At 32.8% G+C, this 18,601-nt stretch overlaps 1 protein-coding gene across 1 annotated transcript in view; it reads right to left on the minus strand.

Moving 5' to 3' along the window:
- LOC145296856 (uncharacterized) overlaps positions 1 to 18,601 on the minus strand; it is a 153,042-nt gene that overhangs the window by 43,900 nt on the left and 90,541 nt on the right. The window contains exon 8 of the mRNA XM_080142989.1: positions 2,096 to 2,192. Within this exon, the coding sequence (XP_079999115.1) occupies positions 2,096 to 2,192 (97 nt within the window). The remainder of the gene's footprint in view (positions 1 to 2,095; positions 2,193 to 18,601) is intronic.

Consider the following 18,601-nt stretch of genomic DNA (forward strand, 5'->3'; position numbering starts at 1 on the left):
GAACTGGTGTGTCAACGTGACTGTGTTGTACAATCAATAGTATGGCCATGTTGAAAGAATGGAGGAGAGTGGTTCAGTTAGTAGATGCAAAAGAGTTGAAATAGTGAGTGGCAATGATGTATATTAACTCATTTGGACTATTGCTCCATGACACTTAAATAGAAATAGATGGCGACATACCCAATAAAAAAAAAATTTGTTTGTTTCATTTCAATATTGTCTTTAAATATAATAAATAAGAATATCCGTAACCCCCCCTTTTTTTTTGTAAATATGTTTAGTTATTTTCATAAATGTATTGCAGACATTTTTTTTTTTCAAAAAAAATTTTTAAGATTAAAAATTTTTTTTTTTTAATATTTTTGGAACTGTTAATTCATTCATTTTTGTAAAAATGTGTCTGTAAACATATATCTTAAAAAATTGTCTACACAAGCATATTTGAAAAAAAAAAAAAATCATCTGATACATTCATGAAATTAAATAAATATATTTATATAAAAAAAAACAGTTTACAGGTATTCTTATTATATTTGAATACAATATTGAAATGTAACAAACAAAATATCATATTCCAAAAATTACGTAAATTGATAAAGTAGTTTTATTTTTAAATAAGAAAATCAAATTTTGTAACAAAAGAGCAACTGTTTTGTCTGCCACTTTGAAAATAGATTAAAAATACTAAGGGAGATAACTCAAACTTGGGAGATTTATGTTGCAGTGCCTACAAATTCATATTGTTTCATATTAAATGCTTATAAAAAATAAAACTACTTGCTCAATTTCTTTAATTTTTGAAATACAATATTTTCGTTTCATCACAACTATGTACATCATATAGATGTTTTTTTTTTTGTTTTTTTTTTTTCAAATATAAAAGAAATTTGAGCAAGAAGCGAAATTTCAACTGCAGGCAAATGCCACACAACCAAGTTTCAATTATTTTTACATTCAATAAATGAAACATTTTTTCCACCTATAATTCAATCATCTGAAACTATTTTCTCAGTTTTAACCCCAGCAGTTTTCAATTGCTTTGTAATCTTTTAATATTCATGTTTATCTTCCTCATATAGATGTATGATGTGACACAAGGTAAGAAATTGGGGTTGAATAGTTAGTGCACTAGGAGAAGGGCACTCTGGTCTGCAAAAAATGTTTGGGCATCAATATCAGCATTCTCTGATATTAGCAATACATGTCATTGCCTAGCAGGTCCAGTTCACAGGGAAAGGCCAAGGAAAACATGGGAAGTGATGAAGATGGACTTGAGACAAAAAAAGGGATAAATAAAAACCTAGATAGAGATAGATTAGTTTGAAAGTCAATTTTGAAAAACCATTCAATACATATTGACATGTAAAACTGACATTAAACTGATGATGATGATGATGATGATGTAGAATTTATATAAAAAAATAAAACTTGATTTTAAGAGTCGATAACTACTTGAGTATCAACCCTTTCTTAAAAACTATAAAAGGCACATTTTTGTGGTGGTAAGACCACAAAGAAAATCAGTTACAGTCAGCTAATGGACTTCCTAATTTCTGGCATAGTGCTACTGGAAGCGGTGACAGAGCAAATCATTTCCTTCACTTTTTTACTCTCACGCCTATATTTCCTCTGTGCATATGTTTTTCTTTTTTTCTTTTTTTTTTTTTTTAAACGTTTTTCCAATCTTTCTTTTTTTATTTAATAATCATTGAAAAATTTTTTCGGTTTAATTTTAATTAAAATTTTACCCCTCCCCCCAAAAAAACAAACAAACACTTATTCTTATAATTTCATAAACATATTTCTTATAAAATTTCAAATAAAATAAAATTTTCTATTTTTTTCATTTTGTTATTAAAAATACAAATAAAGACTAATTGTGTTATTTTTAATCTACATAATTTTGTTAATTTTTATTGTATACTTTTCAATAATGTCCTTTTCTTCTATTTTATTTCAATAAATCGTTTCACAATAGAAATATTTTAGAACAATAAAAGTGAAGAAACTGATCTGCCTTGTCACTGCTTCCAGTAGCACTACGCCAGCAATTAGGAAGTACGTTAGCTGACTATAACCAGAAAATCTTTTTTACCTTCTTGCTCTTTGTTATTTTTTTTATTTTCCGGTGATTTAATGCCTTCAACCACATCAGTCTGTTTTGGTGATTCGATCCTCACAACAGCAAACTCCTGCAACAGAGAAAACAACAATTTCAGCATGGGAGCCGGAAAGTGAAAGCAAAAACTAAGGCAACTACATTCTCAGTTTGTTGGATGAGAAAACAGCAAGAGTAATTGCTGAGTCCAAGTGAGAACGCTTCACGATTCAACATTCAATTGCAAAAGTAGAAATTTTAAAAAGTTTTTAAAAAAATGAAGCTAACGAATGAAACTAAATTTAATGTTAGTTCAGAAGGTTTTTTTTTCAGAAACAATGGGTGAACAAGAAAAATGATTTTATCAATAACAAGTAAAGATCTACCTTCCATCTGATGGCTATTAATATAGCTGTATCTACATTTATATGAATGCAACTTTGTCTGTGTGAGTTTGTTCCTTATAGACTCCGAAATGGCTAAACAGATTTTCTTTAAAATTTACAGAACTTTAGTGTATAAGTCTGGGAGTGATCTTAGTTAAGTTTTGTCTCAGAATACCCCCGATAATTACTGACAATCAAAATCATTATCTTTATCTATCATTGGTGAAACCATTTTTTCCATGTTGTTGCTTAGCAACAATGATAGAACAACGGGCAATGAAAATTCTACTGTGGGTAAGCTGAGAGCGTGTTTTTTTTTTTTTTTTTTTTTTTGCATGACGTGGTCTGTAGGTTGAAACTCCACACATATTTTTTTTTTTCATTAGCTGCAAAGAATTTTATAAGACATGAGATTTATGTTTTGCATGACGTGGTCTGTAAGTTCAAACCCCACATGTAAATTCCTTAATGTTTTTTTTTCGTTAACTAGAAAGAAGTTTATATAAAATAATTTTATAAAAGAAACAGTAGGTTCTCTAGAGTGCAATGTAGAATAATATAAATTATGGGCAAAGTTACTGTATGGAGGCATGTGAAGCTTCCTCCCAGGCAATTTCATGGATTTCGATGACAATAAAAAATATAGGAGTGTGAAATATTCGTTGATCATCATTCAATTCTGGGCAACATTGGGTCTCCCTGCTAGTTCTTTCTAAATGTATATCTTTAATATAAATCTATTAAAATTTAAAAAAAACTAATAGTTTTAATTTAAATTACCCTTCTTAAAAATTAATGGACATAATATTTTAAAACGGATTTTGGTAATATATCTTTTATTAATTATTTAATAACTATTGCATGCCTACTTGTCTACATTTTATAATATACACGCACAATATTAGCAGGCCACTTACCCTGGCCTGGTTGTTAAATACACTTAAATATATGCAGATTTCGTATTTATTTTTATAGAACCAATACTCTACTGATTATTATATTTTACCCAATATATAGTTGTGATTTCAAAATTTTAAAAAATAAAAATATGACTTGGGTGTCATTAACTCAAATCGAAACCAAACATCTAAGCCAAGTCTATATGCTTATGAAAAATTAAAAAATTGTTCAAGGTATAAATCTATATTAGCGCATGTGTAGAAGGTATACATTTAGTTGACTTATGCCTGCCAAGTTCACATTTATTTTCAATTTTGACCCTTAGCATCTATTTTTACCGACTAAAAGCCAAACCGAATTTGTTCCACAGATTAAATCCACTATATATCAATTTTCAAGCATGTAGACAAAAACTTGACAGCAGTTTGGTAGTTTGGCAGACAGACAAGATCACACCAAACTTTATTATACACTATGTAAAAAATAATTATGCAAATTAGGTTTGCAAATAACTCTATTTGAGACTATGCTCTCTATTATATGTAAAGTACTTCAAAAAACTGTTGTATTACTGATTTAAATAACAACCATTTTAATGGTAATATGCATGTGATAAATGAAAAACTTTCACATTTATTCATTTAAAAGAATAGATATTTAGTACGTTTTTTGGGGGCATCTTTTTTTAAATCACTAATATCATTTACAACCTGGAAGAACCCAATCCACTTCCAAAAAAAGAGATGGTTATGCTGGGAATGAACATATACTACACTACCCTTTTGAAAAGGAGAAAATAATGCCTGGTAGGATATCATGACAACGTAACAGATATTGCATCATACCTTCCAAAAAGGAGAAGGAAATATCTGGGAGGATCCTGTTCATAAAAAGAAAAGTCAATGCAGGCAAAAAATAGTGTCATAGCAACAGAACAGATACATTATCCCCTTCCCCTACAAAGGAGAAAATAATACTAAGGAGGATTATCTTCCACCAGTCAAAAAAGGAGGAGGTAATCCATGTGTGTGTGTGTGTAGCCTTAGGACAACAGAACCAATATTAGACTACCCATTTCCATTAAAAGATAATTCAGTAATAGTAATAAATCAGCTTTTTTTTTTTTTTTATTAATCACTTAAAAATGTCTAATCATAAAAATATTCTTTTTTATGGCCCTTTGCTAAGATCAAGGTGTAGTACTTGTTCTCTCTATTCCAGTGAAATCAGACTCCTTACTATAAATGAAACTATTGTACATATATATAAAAAAAAAGACAATGCAAGTTACAAATATATACTACAGATTATTTGGAATATTTTGATTACTGTTCTAATCTTGAGTGTTATTCGCATAGTGTTTTGGCAGACATAACCTCCAACCTTCTTCAGGTGTATCTTATCAAACCTGGGAATTTTTCCGTCAAATTCAATTGTAAGTGACATTCTTCTGGAGATTAAAAAGTCAATCTTCAGTGCGGGTGACATTCAAAATACAATTGTGACTTATTTAGGCCCTCTATTCAGTCATGGCTGACAAAATGAGAGCTTGCTACCCCTCTGAATTAAATAAAAGGTTTCGTTTAAGATTCTGAGTAGATTCCTGAGTTCAACAGAAAAATTCCAGAATTTGACAATATACATCTGAGGAAGGTCAGAGGTTACATTGACTGAAATGTGAAACACTCTAGATGAGAATAGTGGTCCAAATAACCCAAATATGAATTATTATCTAACATATTCAGAAACATAATACTAGCAGGGAAACCCGACGTTGTCCGAGAATGAATGATGATCAACGAATGTTTCACACTCCTATATTTTTATTGCCATCAAAATCAGTGAAATCGTCCATTTTTCAATCAAATCAATTGATTGCCTGCTCTAGTTAGGGACCCATCATGGTGCACCAGGAGAAAGCTTTACAGGCCTTCCTACAGTCCATAATACATTGTAGTCTACATAGCACTGTAGAGAAACTACTGTTGATTTTGTAAAATTATTTTGATGTATAATGGCTTCAATCAAAGTTTAAAATGCAAAAGTCAAATGTCATTTTTCAATTGTGTTCTAAACAGAAACATTTCGAATGTGCCCCTGTTATATCAAAGAATCTACTATTGATTTTATATGCTTGCTCTTTCTCCTTGTACTGTAATAATGGCTTGAATTTAACTTTAAAATGAAAAAGTCAAGTATCATGGTTCAGTTGTGCTTTAAATGAAAACATTTATTTCAAACACACCCCTGTCATATCAAAGAAGATACTGTTCATTTTATATGCCGGGTCTTTCTGCTTGTGTGGTAATAAAAACTTCTCAAAAGCTCTAATAAGGTGTTAGCTTTGGCCAAAATGGCCTGTTCCTTCTTTCATCGGACGTTTTTGCTTATCAATTATTGATACTTATCAAAGACATTCCAATACAAAACCTATCTAAGAACATTGCCAGATACATTTGTGTGAAATTTCATAAAAATGATCCCAGCTATTTCGGAGTCTATAGGGAACGAGCTCACACGCACACAGGCGAGGTTCCTTTTATCTTATGGTAAATAGAATGGTAGATAGATTTGTTTTATTTAAATAATATACATTTAAGCTTTCACTAGAAAAACCTAGAATTCATTCATGCCTTCCCTCCCCCAAATTTTTACAAATTGGAATTTGAATTGATGTGAGACTCTTTATATGTTAGAACTGGAAAATTTGCATAAAACCAAAAGTTTAGCTTTTAACTTTCGGCAGTGTATCCATTAATAAGTTGTCTGTAGGAATATCACTCAGTTGATATCTCATAAACTGATCGTGACTAGGGTGGTTAAGGTGAAATGATCAGGATATGTGGATTATTTTATCTATGTTGAGGTTTGAAAATTTTGAGATTAATTTCTCTGGATATGTCTATCCTTAAGGATTCTAGGCAAGAGGATTCCATTTTCTCAATGATTATGATTGAGAGAGAATCTTTTTCTTTAGGGGTGGAAGGAACAATTTGGGGTTTGGGCCAGTTCATTTTATTCAACTAAACTGAATTGAAAGCCATTAATGTTCCTATTTACTTGCCTCCCCACGAGGGCAAAGTTAGACACAAGGTCGGTTTTTAATGTGTAGAAAATCCAGCTCCCCAAACAGAGGCACTCTGGACAGGGACAAAAATAAAAATTTTCTCGGTCTAGAAGGATTTCTCCTCCACTGACTGAGGATAGAAAAAGTGAAGTGTAGTATCAGGACAGGTTTATCAAATGTTTTGTGAAATTAATTCTGATCTAGGGGAGGTAACTCCGTTTTGAGTCTTCTCCCTTGGGTGTTGTGAGTTAAATACATTGATACTGATTGCAAAAATCTCACCTGTTTGTTTAAATGTATGTATGTATGTTTGAATGTCTGCCTAAAACTTTCAACAGACGTGACGGATTTTAACAATATCGGTATCATTTTGAAGCTCAACCCTTCAGACAACAAATATCGAAGAATTGGCTAAAAACATTAATTCCTTCACCCTCAACTGGGCACTTTTCTATAAGGAGGGGTCGCTTTTTTCACCAATATTTTCAAAAGTGATCCCCTCTTTTCGATTTGACTAGCCTTAATTTAAACCTTTGCCACTTCCAGTTTGGCGATGGACGCAACGGTAAAGGCATCACTTTTTTTTTTCATGTTCTTTTCCTCCTTCGTGGTGCGAATTCGAGCCTGCCTGCCTACTTCCACTTTTTTTTTTGCTCAACATATACCTCCAAACACCCATGCAACACCGCACACCCAGGCCAGTCTAATATATAAAAAGCAAAATGTAAAATACGTGTGTTTGTATGCGTTTGTGTGTCTCGCAAAAACTTTCGACAGACGTGTCGGAACGTGACAAAATCAGTATCGTTTTAAAAGCTCAGTCTCCCGTACAACAAATATCGAAAAATTGGTTCAAAACATTAATTTTTTCACCCTCGACTGGGCAGTTTGTTACAAGGAGTGGGGGTCCAACATTTTTGCAAGTTATCGTCTCCTTTCGACTGACTACCCTTAATTCCAACGTTCACGACTTCCATTTTCGCGATGGATGTATCAGCTAAGACGTTAGTTTTTTTTTCACCTTCTTTTCCTCCTTCCTGTTACGGGGTTCGAGCCTGCCTGTCCACTAACACTTTTTTTTTTTTTTTTTTAAAACAGCCCTCTCCACTCGGGCTGCCTACTGTTGTTTTGATCCCCCCTTCCCACTACTACCACATTTTTATCCCCCTCCCCTCGGTTTCTTACTACACCATCTCTACACAACCAGCCAATGCCAGGTACCCCCGCTAGTCTATATATATAAAAGCGAAAATGTATGTATGTATGTATGTATGTATGCTTTTCCTCGATGTCCACAAAAGGCTTCTTTCAGAGAAGCGCTCGCTCAGTTCACAACTTCTTAAAACTTTTTATATCATCTATAAATTGTAATATCTCACACTTAACCACGGAGCTCGCCTGTCTATTTAATTTTATTGACTTTCAAACGTTAATTATTCCACATTTCCCACATCGGCACGCGTTACATTCGGTTTTCAGTATAAACAAAAAGCGAAACTCGACTCTAATAACAGGCCGAGAGCCAATGGTCTCTAGAGAGCTACGTAACGTTTACTCAATGTCGACTTCGTCATATCAGACGGGGGAGCGGGTTTTTAAAAACAAACAAACCGATTTATTGACCTCATTAAAAACTGTCCCGCACAAAATGCTAACTGCTGAATACCTATCGCTGTCATGTCAATCAAAAACGCGCACCTGTTTTTTTTTTTTCACACTTTACTATTTTCCAACTGCGCGTCGTCAAAGCTTTTTTTTTCACGGGCACCTGTTTTTTTTCACACACACCTACAAACACCCGGGCAACGCCGGGTACCCCTCGCTAGTAACTAATAAAACATGAAATCTATAAAAATATGCTAAAGCATTTCATGTTTGTATGTGCATTATCACATTACATTTCACACACACACACAAAAAATCAGCAAAGTGGTAAACAATCTGAATAAAGTTTTAAAAAATTCTCACTTTAAAATGAATTGTTCCATAATCAAATTATGTAATCATGTTAATTACAATAGTACATTTTTAATACATACATTTGAAAAAAGTGACATTTACTGATTTGACATTTTTATGTTATGAGATATTAATTTTTTTTATTGATTTTACCTATGACAGTTATTTTTTATGGAATAAGAAAGTATTTTCATTCTTAAAAGGTTTGAGACTTTCAAAAGGAAATATAAAGAGTAAATTATAGAGACTGGTGTAGAAAACCCTCTAGAATTTACATTTGTTCTGTTTATTAATAATGCATTATTAAAAGGACAGTAGTGTGCGTATGTTTCTATGGCCAGCTAAAAGTAAAAACTACAAAATAAACACCCACAAAAGATTCTTTTATATGTTTTTTTTTTTTAACTTAAGTTTCCATTGCTGGTACCAATAATAAAATAACTATTGATTTTAAATTACTATTAAAATAAAATTTATACATCATTCATTACAAGTGTATTTTTACGGATGTGAACATGCATATATTAATATGGGTTTTTATGGAGAAAAAAAAAACAAAAAAAACTCTATGACTAAATTTTTTAGAGATTTAAAAAGATTTGGAATCAGAAATTGTATCAGAACCAGGAAAAAATATTGGAATAGTCGCATCACTAATATAAATACACATTAGTTTTACGATATTAAATGTTAGTAAGGATACAGAAAATACATTAATTTTTATTATTCTATGAAATAAGAGTTAAATCCCCTTACTGATTTGTCTTTTTAGTCAACTATTTAAAAATGTTATACATTAGCCGTCGTCTGGACTTTTCAAAACAATTTTTTAGTGAAATATGTTGTTATATTGCCAATAATATGATATCTATAAATAAAAACTGGTTAGTCAGAAGCAGTCTGATTTGTCAGCTTACATGCTATTTGGGAATAACTTTGAACATTTATTTTTGATAACTTTATTTGTTAGATTTATAAAGAAAAATAATTTGAATAAAATTTGAGAAAATGTACGTGGATAAAAGCAGATCTACGTAGCTTAAGAAGTTTTTTTGTTTTTTTTTTGCCAAGGAGAAATTCTTTAAATGGTTAATACACACATACACATATATATAATTTATTTCAAATACATATTTTTTATAACAAAGTTTTTTTCAATAGCTCAATACTGTAGAACTTAAGCTGTAAACATTTTTCCATTATATGAACCACATTGAATATAGGGAACAAATTAACAAATTCACTAAAAATCATTTTTTGGTTCATATATATATATATATATATATATATATATATATATATATATATAATTACTTAATTTACTCACATAAAATTAATATATGAAAGTATAGATTTATGCGTAAACTTTAAGTATTTACTTCAAAAGTGCTCAATATGTAGGTAGAGCTAGTTAGTAATTTATAAAATATATATGGCGATTAAGCTACACTGAATATTCGGCGTTTCATCCACTCTAGGACTCCTCAGGTTTATGCATAAGCCTGAGGAGTCCTAGAGTGGATGAAACGCCGAATATTCAGTGTAGCTTAATCGCCATATATATTTTATAAATTACTATATATATATATATATATATATATATATATATATATATATATATATATTACTGGACATTACAAAAATTTTGTTTGGAAGATAATTTCAATTTTCAACAATTTTATGGTTCATTGTATCACTTAAAATAAACACTGCTTTGAAACAGCTGTAAGCAACTATAAAATACTATTGTGTACTTGGAATATGATTCAATAAATTTAAATCATCAATGATATTTCTTTAAATTTGTACAGAACTTTAGTTATTAGTTCAATAATGTTTATATTAATTAATTGAGATCCTTTCCCAATCAAAGCACACATTTTTTAAGAATGACTTCAATTCTATTATGATTTTTTAAGGACAAATTCTTTAAATGCTTAATACACCCCGACACCACACGCACATGATTTATTTCAATTTATTTCACACATGTATAATTTATTTCTATATTTCATACAGACAGTTCAAAGACTGAGTAGAAATATATTTTGGATTCAGAGGTGGGTGGAAGAGTTTCTTAGGTCTTTATTTTTTCACTCGGGCAATGGTTCGTGCACATATCCTGCTAGTATAAAATGTAAACAGACCCACAAAATGATGCAATTTATTTTATCTGCTGAACTGATCAACATTTGACCAAAAATAACAAATTCTGGTGGTTCTTACAAAGAGACTTCAGTATTTGTTTAGAATTCTCCTTATATGAAAAACCAAAAGTAAAGGAAAATCTGTATGAGGTACCCATGACGGAATGAAAATATCATACTCCAAAACTCATATAAATTGATTCAGTGATTTTATTTTTAAATAAAAAATTCAAATTTTATGACTAAACTACAAGTGACGATCTTGTGACGCCATCTTCAAAGCAGTCTTTTTTTTTTTTTTTTTTACATAGGAGTCACCACTTATCAAGGCCCAGAGGCAACTCGAGGATACTATCAAAGAAATCATTAGTAGTGGAACTTTGGTAAATTGGATCACTTAAGGGGACAGCTCAAGAAGAATTTGTTTATGTTGGACTTGAAAACGACCATATTGTAGTCAGCTGGAAAGCAGGCAAACAGAAGAGAGTTCCATAGGTGTGCTATTCTAAGAAAGATTTGTTCATGGAATCTATGTCTAGGTTTAGGCACAGATAATGGAACAACAGAGATAACTCCAAACAGTTCAAACTTGTGAGAGTTTTAAAAAGCCATTTTTAACAGCAGAGGAGGGGGGCATTGAAAAAACCCCAAAAAAACTTGAATTTACTTATGATTTTTTTTTTTTTTTAATAAAAGTAAAACTATTTGATCAATTTCTGATTTTTTAGTGTACGATATTTTTATTTTGTCACGGTTGTATTTTCATTTAGGGGGAATGCTGAACAAGCACCAAGACTTTTACTGATATACTGAATGTAATTGGACATCTGTAAATGCCAGTAAATGTGATAAAACCAGTAATTTTGAATTTGATTCAAAGGTCAACCAGCTTTTTTCTTTGTTTTAAACCTTAAGTTTTTGTTTTTAATCATACCTCACATTTTAGTTCAAATACTTTAAAATGCATATATGTGAGATTTAGGGTGCAAAAACAACTGAGGCATTGCTTTTGAAACGTGTTCAGCAGAGATACACAATTATAGATTATTTGGTCTTCTTTAAATAAATTCATGTAGTGATTTTAGTAATTATTACATTTCTTGCGTGCTTACAATTAGAAAGGATTTTTCTTTTTAATAAATATATTAAGTTCATAACTGAAAAAAGAAAAAAAAATGGTGGCTCATGTTATTGATAACATGTTATGAGAAAAAAATCTTATTCTATATTTCATTTAACATCCATATTTTTAGCAGCAAAAAAATATATGGTGATTTTACTTTATACACCACTAGCAAGCCACCTGGAATTGCCCAATTATAAAATACTCTTAATATGATATTTTAATCCATGCAGATTTTGTATTTTATTATAATAGAGCAAATTCTCTATTGATTATTATATTGCACCCATTTCAAAAGTTTAAAAAAAAAATTAAAAAAATGACTTTGGTGTCATCATCTGGAATCGAAACCAAAACATTCAGCACTCCAACCATAGTTGTTATCTAGCAATTCAGCCTTCATTGTTACCGTATGTGCTATCAACAGATGGATAAAGGCTAAAAATTAAGTGACTTAAAGCTAAAAATGTATATGTATGTATGCTTAGAAGTTACTCTTGCCATGGTCAACTTTTTTTTTTTTTCTATTTTGACCCTCCCTCTTAGTAGCTATTTTTTCAGGCTTAAAACCAAATCGAAAGTGTTCCCAAAGTTCAAATACCCTATGCATCAATTTTCAAGCCTGTAGAACAAATATTCAGAGAGGAGTTTGGTAGAGACGTTTCACACATACAAGATCATTTATATAATGTCAGTGTGGTTGGACATTTTTATCCTAAATTCCATGCAGCTATGCACAATGTAGAAACTATGTATAAAAAATTAAGCATAATAGTTATAAGTAAACATAAAAAATTAATAATTTATTATAAACGCTTGTTTTGAAGTTGCTCACATATCCATGACTGAGTATATTAAGTTAGTTTTAATAATTTTTAAATTGTAAAAGAAGGCTTTTAATATCAATGTCAAAGCCAGGAAAAAAACTGAACTTTAAGTATATAGATTATTGATGAAATGGGTGTGCTATAGTAGTCATAGTGTTATGAAATCGAAGAGTACTCATGGCTTGCAACTTTATACCAGACAAGACGAATGTAGTTTATAAATGGCATGACGCTACCAAGAAGATTTGAAAGATATAAATTATTTTGTTTTAAATCTTCTTTCGTTTTGTCCCAGTTTGAAGACAATTTAAAATTTAATGCCAACGCATGGAGTATTGTTGTAACATCTGGGCTCGTGTGTGGCACGATGAAGAGTACCTCTTTTGGGGAAGCTGGGGCTTCTACATTAATAAACCTTATACCTAACTTGTGACTGACTGTGTTCATGCGGAGGTGAGAAAGAAAGATGTTATTATTGAAAAACATAATGGCTTCAGTAACTATTGTCAATGAGATATGACTTGAGCCAAGAGTGACAGTTGTTTATAATATTGTTTGTTTGTGATTTTGAAAATGTTCTGCTATGACTCAAGCCAAGAGTACAGTTTGTTTATAATATTGTTTGTTTGTGATTTTGAAAACGTTCTGATATGACTCAAGCCAAGAGTGACAGTTGTTTATATTGTTTGTTTGTGATTTTGAAAACGTTCTGCTATGACTCGAGCCAAGAGTGACAGTTGTTTATAATATTGTTTGTTTGTGATTTTGAAAACGTTCTGCAATGACTCGAGCCAAGAATGACAGTTGTTTATAATATTGTTTGTTTGTGATTTTGAAAACGTTCTGCTATGACTTGAGCCAAAAGTGACAGTTGTTTATAATATTGTTTGTTTGTGTTTTTGAAAATGTTCTGCTATGACTCAAGCCAAAAGTGACAGTTGTTTATAATATTGTTTGTTTGTGTTTTTGAAAATGTTCTGCTATGACTCAAGCCAAGAGTGACAGTTGTTTATAATATTGTTTGTTTGTGTTTTTGAAAATGTTCTGCTATGACTCAAGCCAAGAATGACAGTTTGTTTATAATATTGAACCAAGGCAAAACGATATAAAGCCTTAGAATTTGAAAGGCCAAACCCAAAAGAACTCATGAATACAAAAACAAAACAATGTTTAAACGTTATGTATGAATGCCCCCTTTCTCTCCTTCACTGCTTTTCTCTCTTTCAATAAAGAAAGAGAGAATTGAAAGATAATTGTATTTTTTTAAACAGTTGAAGCTTAGATTCTAGGCGCGACAGATGTGAGATAGCAGTCTAGCTGCATGCATTGGGTTTCAGCGGGTCTTAATTTAAATATGCTCTGCCAGTGTTAAACATAAAATAAATTATATATTTTTATAAAAATGCATTTGTTCGCTATTTTTGTACAAGCGTTAAATTTCAGTATGCAGTTCCTGCCATTTAATGCTGACGATGGAAATACTGCCTGTAATGACGCAATGAAGACTCAAGAAGTGAGCCATACCAGCCGGTTATAGCCGACTACATCTCAACTTGTTGCTGTTTCCATGTGCCTATCGTTTGATATCGTGTCTAACATCCAGGAAGCTGGTTTCCTCAACCAAATAACACTCCCCAGAAACGATAGTGTCATAGGTACACCAACAGCTAGTCTTTCCCTCTTAGACACCGTACAAAGGGACTAACCTAATAGATCCCGCACTGTCTATCAATCTGCAATCCCTGTCTCATCGCTTCAATGTTGCATATCTGTGCTCGTTTTATAAGTAATTCGACAGAATTTGCTCCAATAAACTTACAACATTACCCCATCAATGTAAATATACCGGACTAGCAGCTAAATTTCACTACTTCACTGTCAAGGTTTCCAGATGCCAGAAAACTTTCTATTCTAATAGCTTCTTTTCTCAGACTATTTGCTTTTGAAATTTTCTTCCTGCTCCTGATTTTTTTTATTGTACCAACATGCAGAAATTTAAATGTAATGTGAACAAACATCTTGTTGCTCAACTCCCCATTTAGGATGCCTCTTATAAATCTGGCTTCTAATCACAGTAAACCCCCGTCTTAGTTGCAATATGCATTTTTTGAGGTGAAAAAATACTCAAAAATATATTTAAAAAAAAAAAATCAAATTATTTTCCTCAAATTCAGTTTTACTAATCATTTCACCCGATACAGATAACAACTATTTAACATTATGTCAAAACCTCTTGTATTATATCAGTGATAGCCATCCCCACCTTCTAGTGTCTACACCAACATTAATGATCCTGCCTTATAGGGTCTAGGCCAGCACACCTTGAGTCTAGATCAGCAATAGCTAGTCCACTTATACCCTAGGCCATCCCATCTTCTGTTACCCAAATCAAAAATAGGAAGTTATCCTTATGACCAGGTTAGCAGTAGCCAACCAGCTTTCACTTCTGGAGTCTAGGTTAGTGATATCTAGTCCGTTTCTATTGCCCAACAGTAGCTGGTCCACTCTCTAATGTGTAAGTCAGTAGTAGGTGGCCCACTTTCGTTTCTAGAGCCTAGGTTAGTGATAACTAGTCCACTTCTATTGCCTAGGTCAGCAGTAGCTGGTCCACTCTCTAATGCCTAAGTCAGTAGTAGCTAGCCCACTTTCATTTCTAGGGTCTAGATCGGCAGTAGCTGGTCCGCTCTCTAATTCCCAAGTCAGTAGTAACTAGCCCACATTTTGTTTCTAGCGTTAGCTAGTCTGTTTCTAGGGCCTTGGTTTGAATTGCAAGATTTTTTTTTTTTTTTTTTATTCTCATCAGTTTATGTAGTGGTGTAAATATGAATGTTAGTAAGTAATAGTAACAGTATTAATATATAAGCATTTGATTAAATTTATACCTGCCTGTTCTGAAAGAGTGTTTCTCGTCTTCCTGATTGTCCTCATAATTGCCTTTTACTTGATGAATCGTCTTTGCCAGCAAACGTGTGCAGATTAGTACACCTTCCGCTTCACTTGTCCATCTCTAGTATTTGTCACGCACACCAATAACCTCCACAAGTCTCACATAATACCGATACGAGCACACACACACAACTTTGAAATTATCTTGGAATATATGCAAGAAAATATACAAAAATCTTTTTCATATTATCTAGAGCAGTTATATATAGATTTAGGTGGTGTGGACATGTCGAAAAAATGTATAATGCAAATCCTGTCAGCAGATGTAGGTTTATCGAGGTTGATAGATTTAGAGAGAAATGTAGATATGCAGTCAGTTAAGGATGACCTTAGAAAGTTTAGGTTATGACCAGGTCTTTCACAAGACTGAGAGGCGTGGAGAAAAACCATCATGCAAAACCGTCCAACCTATGCTAGCATGGAAACAGACATTAAACGATGAAGAGTTATGAGTGAATGGTTTCTCCTTCTTTATCGAGAATAAACGGTCATCAGCCAAAATTTGTCAATCCATAAAATAAACAAAGTTCGATATTCTATGGGATGGGTCATGACCTGAAGATGACAAAGTTGTAGTCTGCAGAGAAACAACCCCATGTTAATGTGTTCTATAGAAGGATTAGGCCCTTGCAAAGAAGTGATGTCCATGGAAATTTCTCCTGATATTGGGCACATAGAAGGAAAAGCCTTTTTTCATTGTGGTAGAAAACGAGTTCTTGCTGTGAATGTCTTACAAGAGATTTAAGGAAGTTGGTGTCAAATGTTAATAAGTATTAAAAGCATAACTAAAATCGTTTACTTATTACAACGGCAAGTAAAATACTTGTAGCTTAGACAATCACCGGATGTAAGTGCAGATGCTGCTTCTATAATGATCACTGTAGTCATAGTTATTGTTTAAGTGACCTTTTCTTTTTTTCTTTTTTTTTTCGCCTTAAACAAAGCATATTGCCACTTGTATGTGAGCGACTACTAATTGAGATCATGTTTACAGGAAACTGTGCGGCAAGTTGAGCAGCGAGATATCTGTTCGCGTTACATTGAAACTTCTGCATGTTAGTCCAGTCAGGGAAACCAGGAACAAGGAGGGAATTCCAAAGTCTAGCAGTCCAAGGGAAGAACGTATTAGAGCAACAGGCTTTCAGCATCTAAAGAGCTCAACAGTGAAGGGGTAGGATTTTGCTGCTTGTCAGGGTAGTCGGGAGTAGGAATGTTGAGGGGGCACAATTGGTACAAGTCCATCAGAGCACATTGCATTAAAGTATTTTTAAAACAGGTACATGGATGTAACATTGTTGTGATAGGACAGGGATTGGAGCTTGGCCAATAGTGTGGTACTTACTGTTGTGAAATAAACCCTACAGACACCAAAATGTAGAAGTCATAGCTTTATTTCTCTACAAAAGCCAGATGAGAGCAATAAAAGTACATGTGACATGTTTGGGTATCTGTTGTTGCAAAAGTGTTCACTCTGCTCTCATTATAGTTGACCTCATCCTGGCCTGCACTACATAGTGAATTATGGCAGCCCATGAATGGCTGCTCTGAGCAAGTTTACACAAGATGGCTAACAAATCGTAATTCCACCATCAGAAGCCCACCACTGGTGAACCTGAACCAAGTTTTCCTTGATTGTTGTCAGGATCCTTAGCTATCCACAAATATGTTGGCTCCAGTCAAGTAAGGAAGACTACATTGTGAATTAGCTCTCGTGGAAGACAAGCAGTATACTGCAACCTTCATTGAAGACCTCATTGCATCATGACAGATGGTTCAAGGATTAGCGGAGAACAGTAGTTGGGACATAGTTGACTCATCAACAATGCAAGATGCAATGAGGACAATCATTATTAAAAATTCCATCTTCTAGTAATCAAACGTCCTCATTGGTTAAGTCTTGCATCCATACAGGATTGATCAAAAAACAGATTTGTAGATATCCCTGTTTGTTGAGATTGAGATCACCATATACCCAATAAGAACTTCGGGGGGGGGGGGGATCTAGTAACTTTACTTGATTATCGACCTCTCAGAACAATGATCGATCCAAGTGCACAAATAATTTCATATTCTCAAAAGAAATCAAGGATAAAAGAACATTAGTTTTCGATGTATGGATGCCCATAGCCAAGCAAAAGGCTGTTAAGCACAGTCTACATATTGTTCTTGGTTGACTCCAACATTATATGACTGACATAGGCCATGTCCGATACACTCAACTCTTACCCAACTACCAACTTCTGATAGTCCCAGAGAGCCTGATCACGTAGAGTTGGGGAAAGTGCACATTTTCTGTAAAACACAGGTTTCACCTCAAAGTATCTTTTTCGCTAGTGGTTGTTTGCTATGCTGGTTATGGACAAGTGGTTTGGCCTTTTGACTGGGAGCAAAATGTAGTACCTGTTCTCATCTTCATCTTTTTTTTTGTTTTGTTTTCAGCCAATAAAGTAGAAATCTTTCTACTTAGTCGATTTTAATTTTTGTACCAATCCCAACTGCCGTCCTTTTAGGGAATTGGATTTTCTCCACATTAAAAACAAAAAAAGAATCTTGTGGGAGGCAACTAATAGAGACAAATGATATTGGACAACACTTTTTTTTAATGAAAATTTGGTCTTAATTTTGTTCGTAGTGCAATTTATACAATCTGGATACAAGTAGGTCCACTGTACCTATCCATATTAGATCATTCAATGACTAAAGATAACCATGTGAAAGGCCATCAAACACAAACATAACATGAATATAACGAATGGTCAGTGTACCTAAATTGAAAATTGCAACCATACAAATATTGAAGAACTTTAAATTAACACCATTTTTTTTTTTTTTTGTTAAATTCTTGTTCACCGCAAACAAGGCATATTGCCACTTGGATGTAAGGGCTACTATTTGAGATCATATCTACTGGAGCTGTGTGAGGAGAGGAGCGAGATGTTTGTTCACATTACATTTAAACTTCTGCAGGTTAATAGAGTCAGGAAACAAGAAACAAGGAGGGAAATATAAAGACTATCAGTCTGGGAGAAGAAACTTTCTAGTATCTAGGGACCTCAACAGTGAAAGGATGGGATTTTCCTGCTTGTCAGGTGAGTCGGAAGTATGTATGTCAAAGGGGCACAAATGCAATGATTTCATCAAAACACAT

Source organism: Euprymna scolopes, chromosome 17, assembly GCF_053919585.1.
Source record: "Euprymna scolopes isolate OS-2025 chromosome 17, ASM5391958v1, whole genome shotgun sequence".
Taxonomy (NCBI): Eukaryota; Metazoa; Mollusca; class Cephalopoda; order Sepiida; family Sepiolidae; genus Euprymna; species Euprymna scolopes.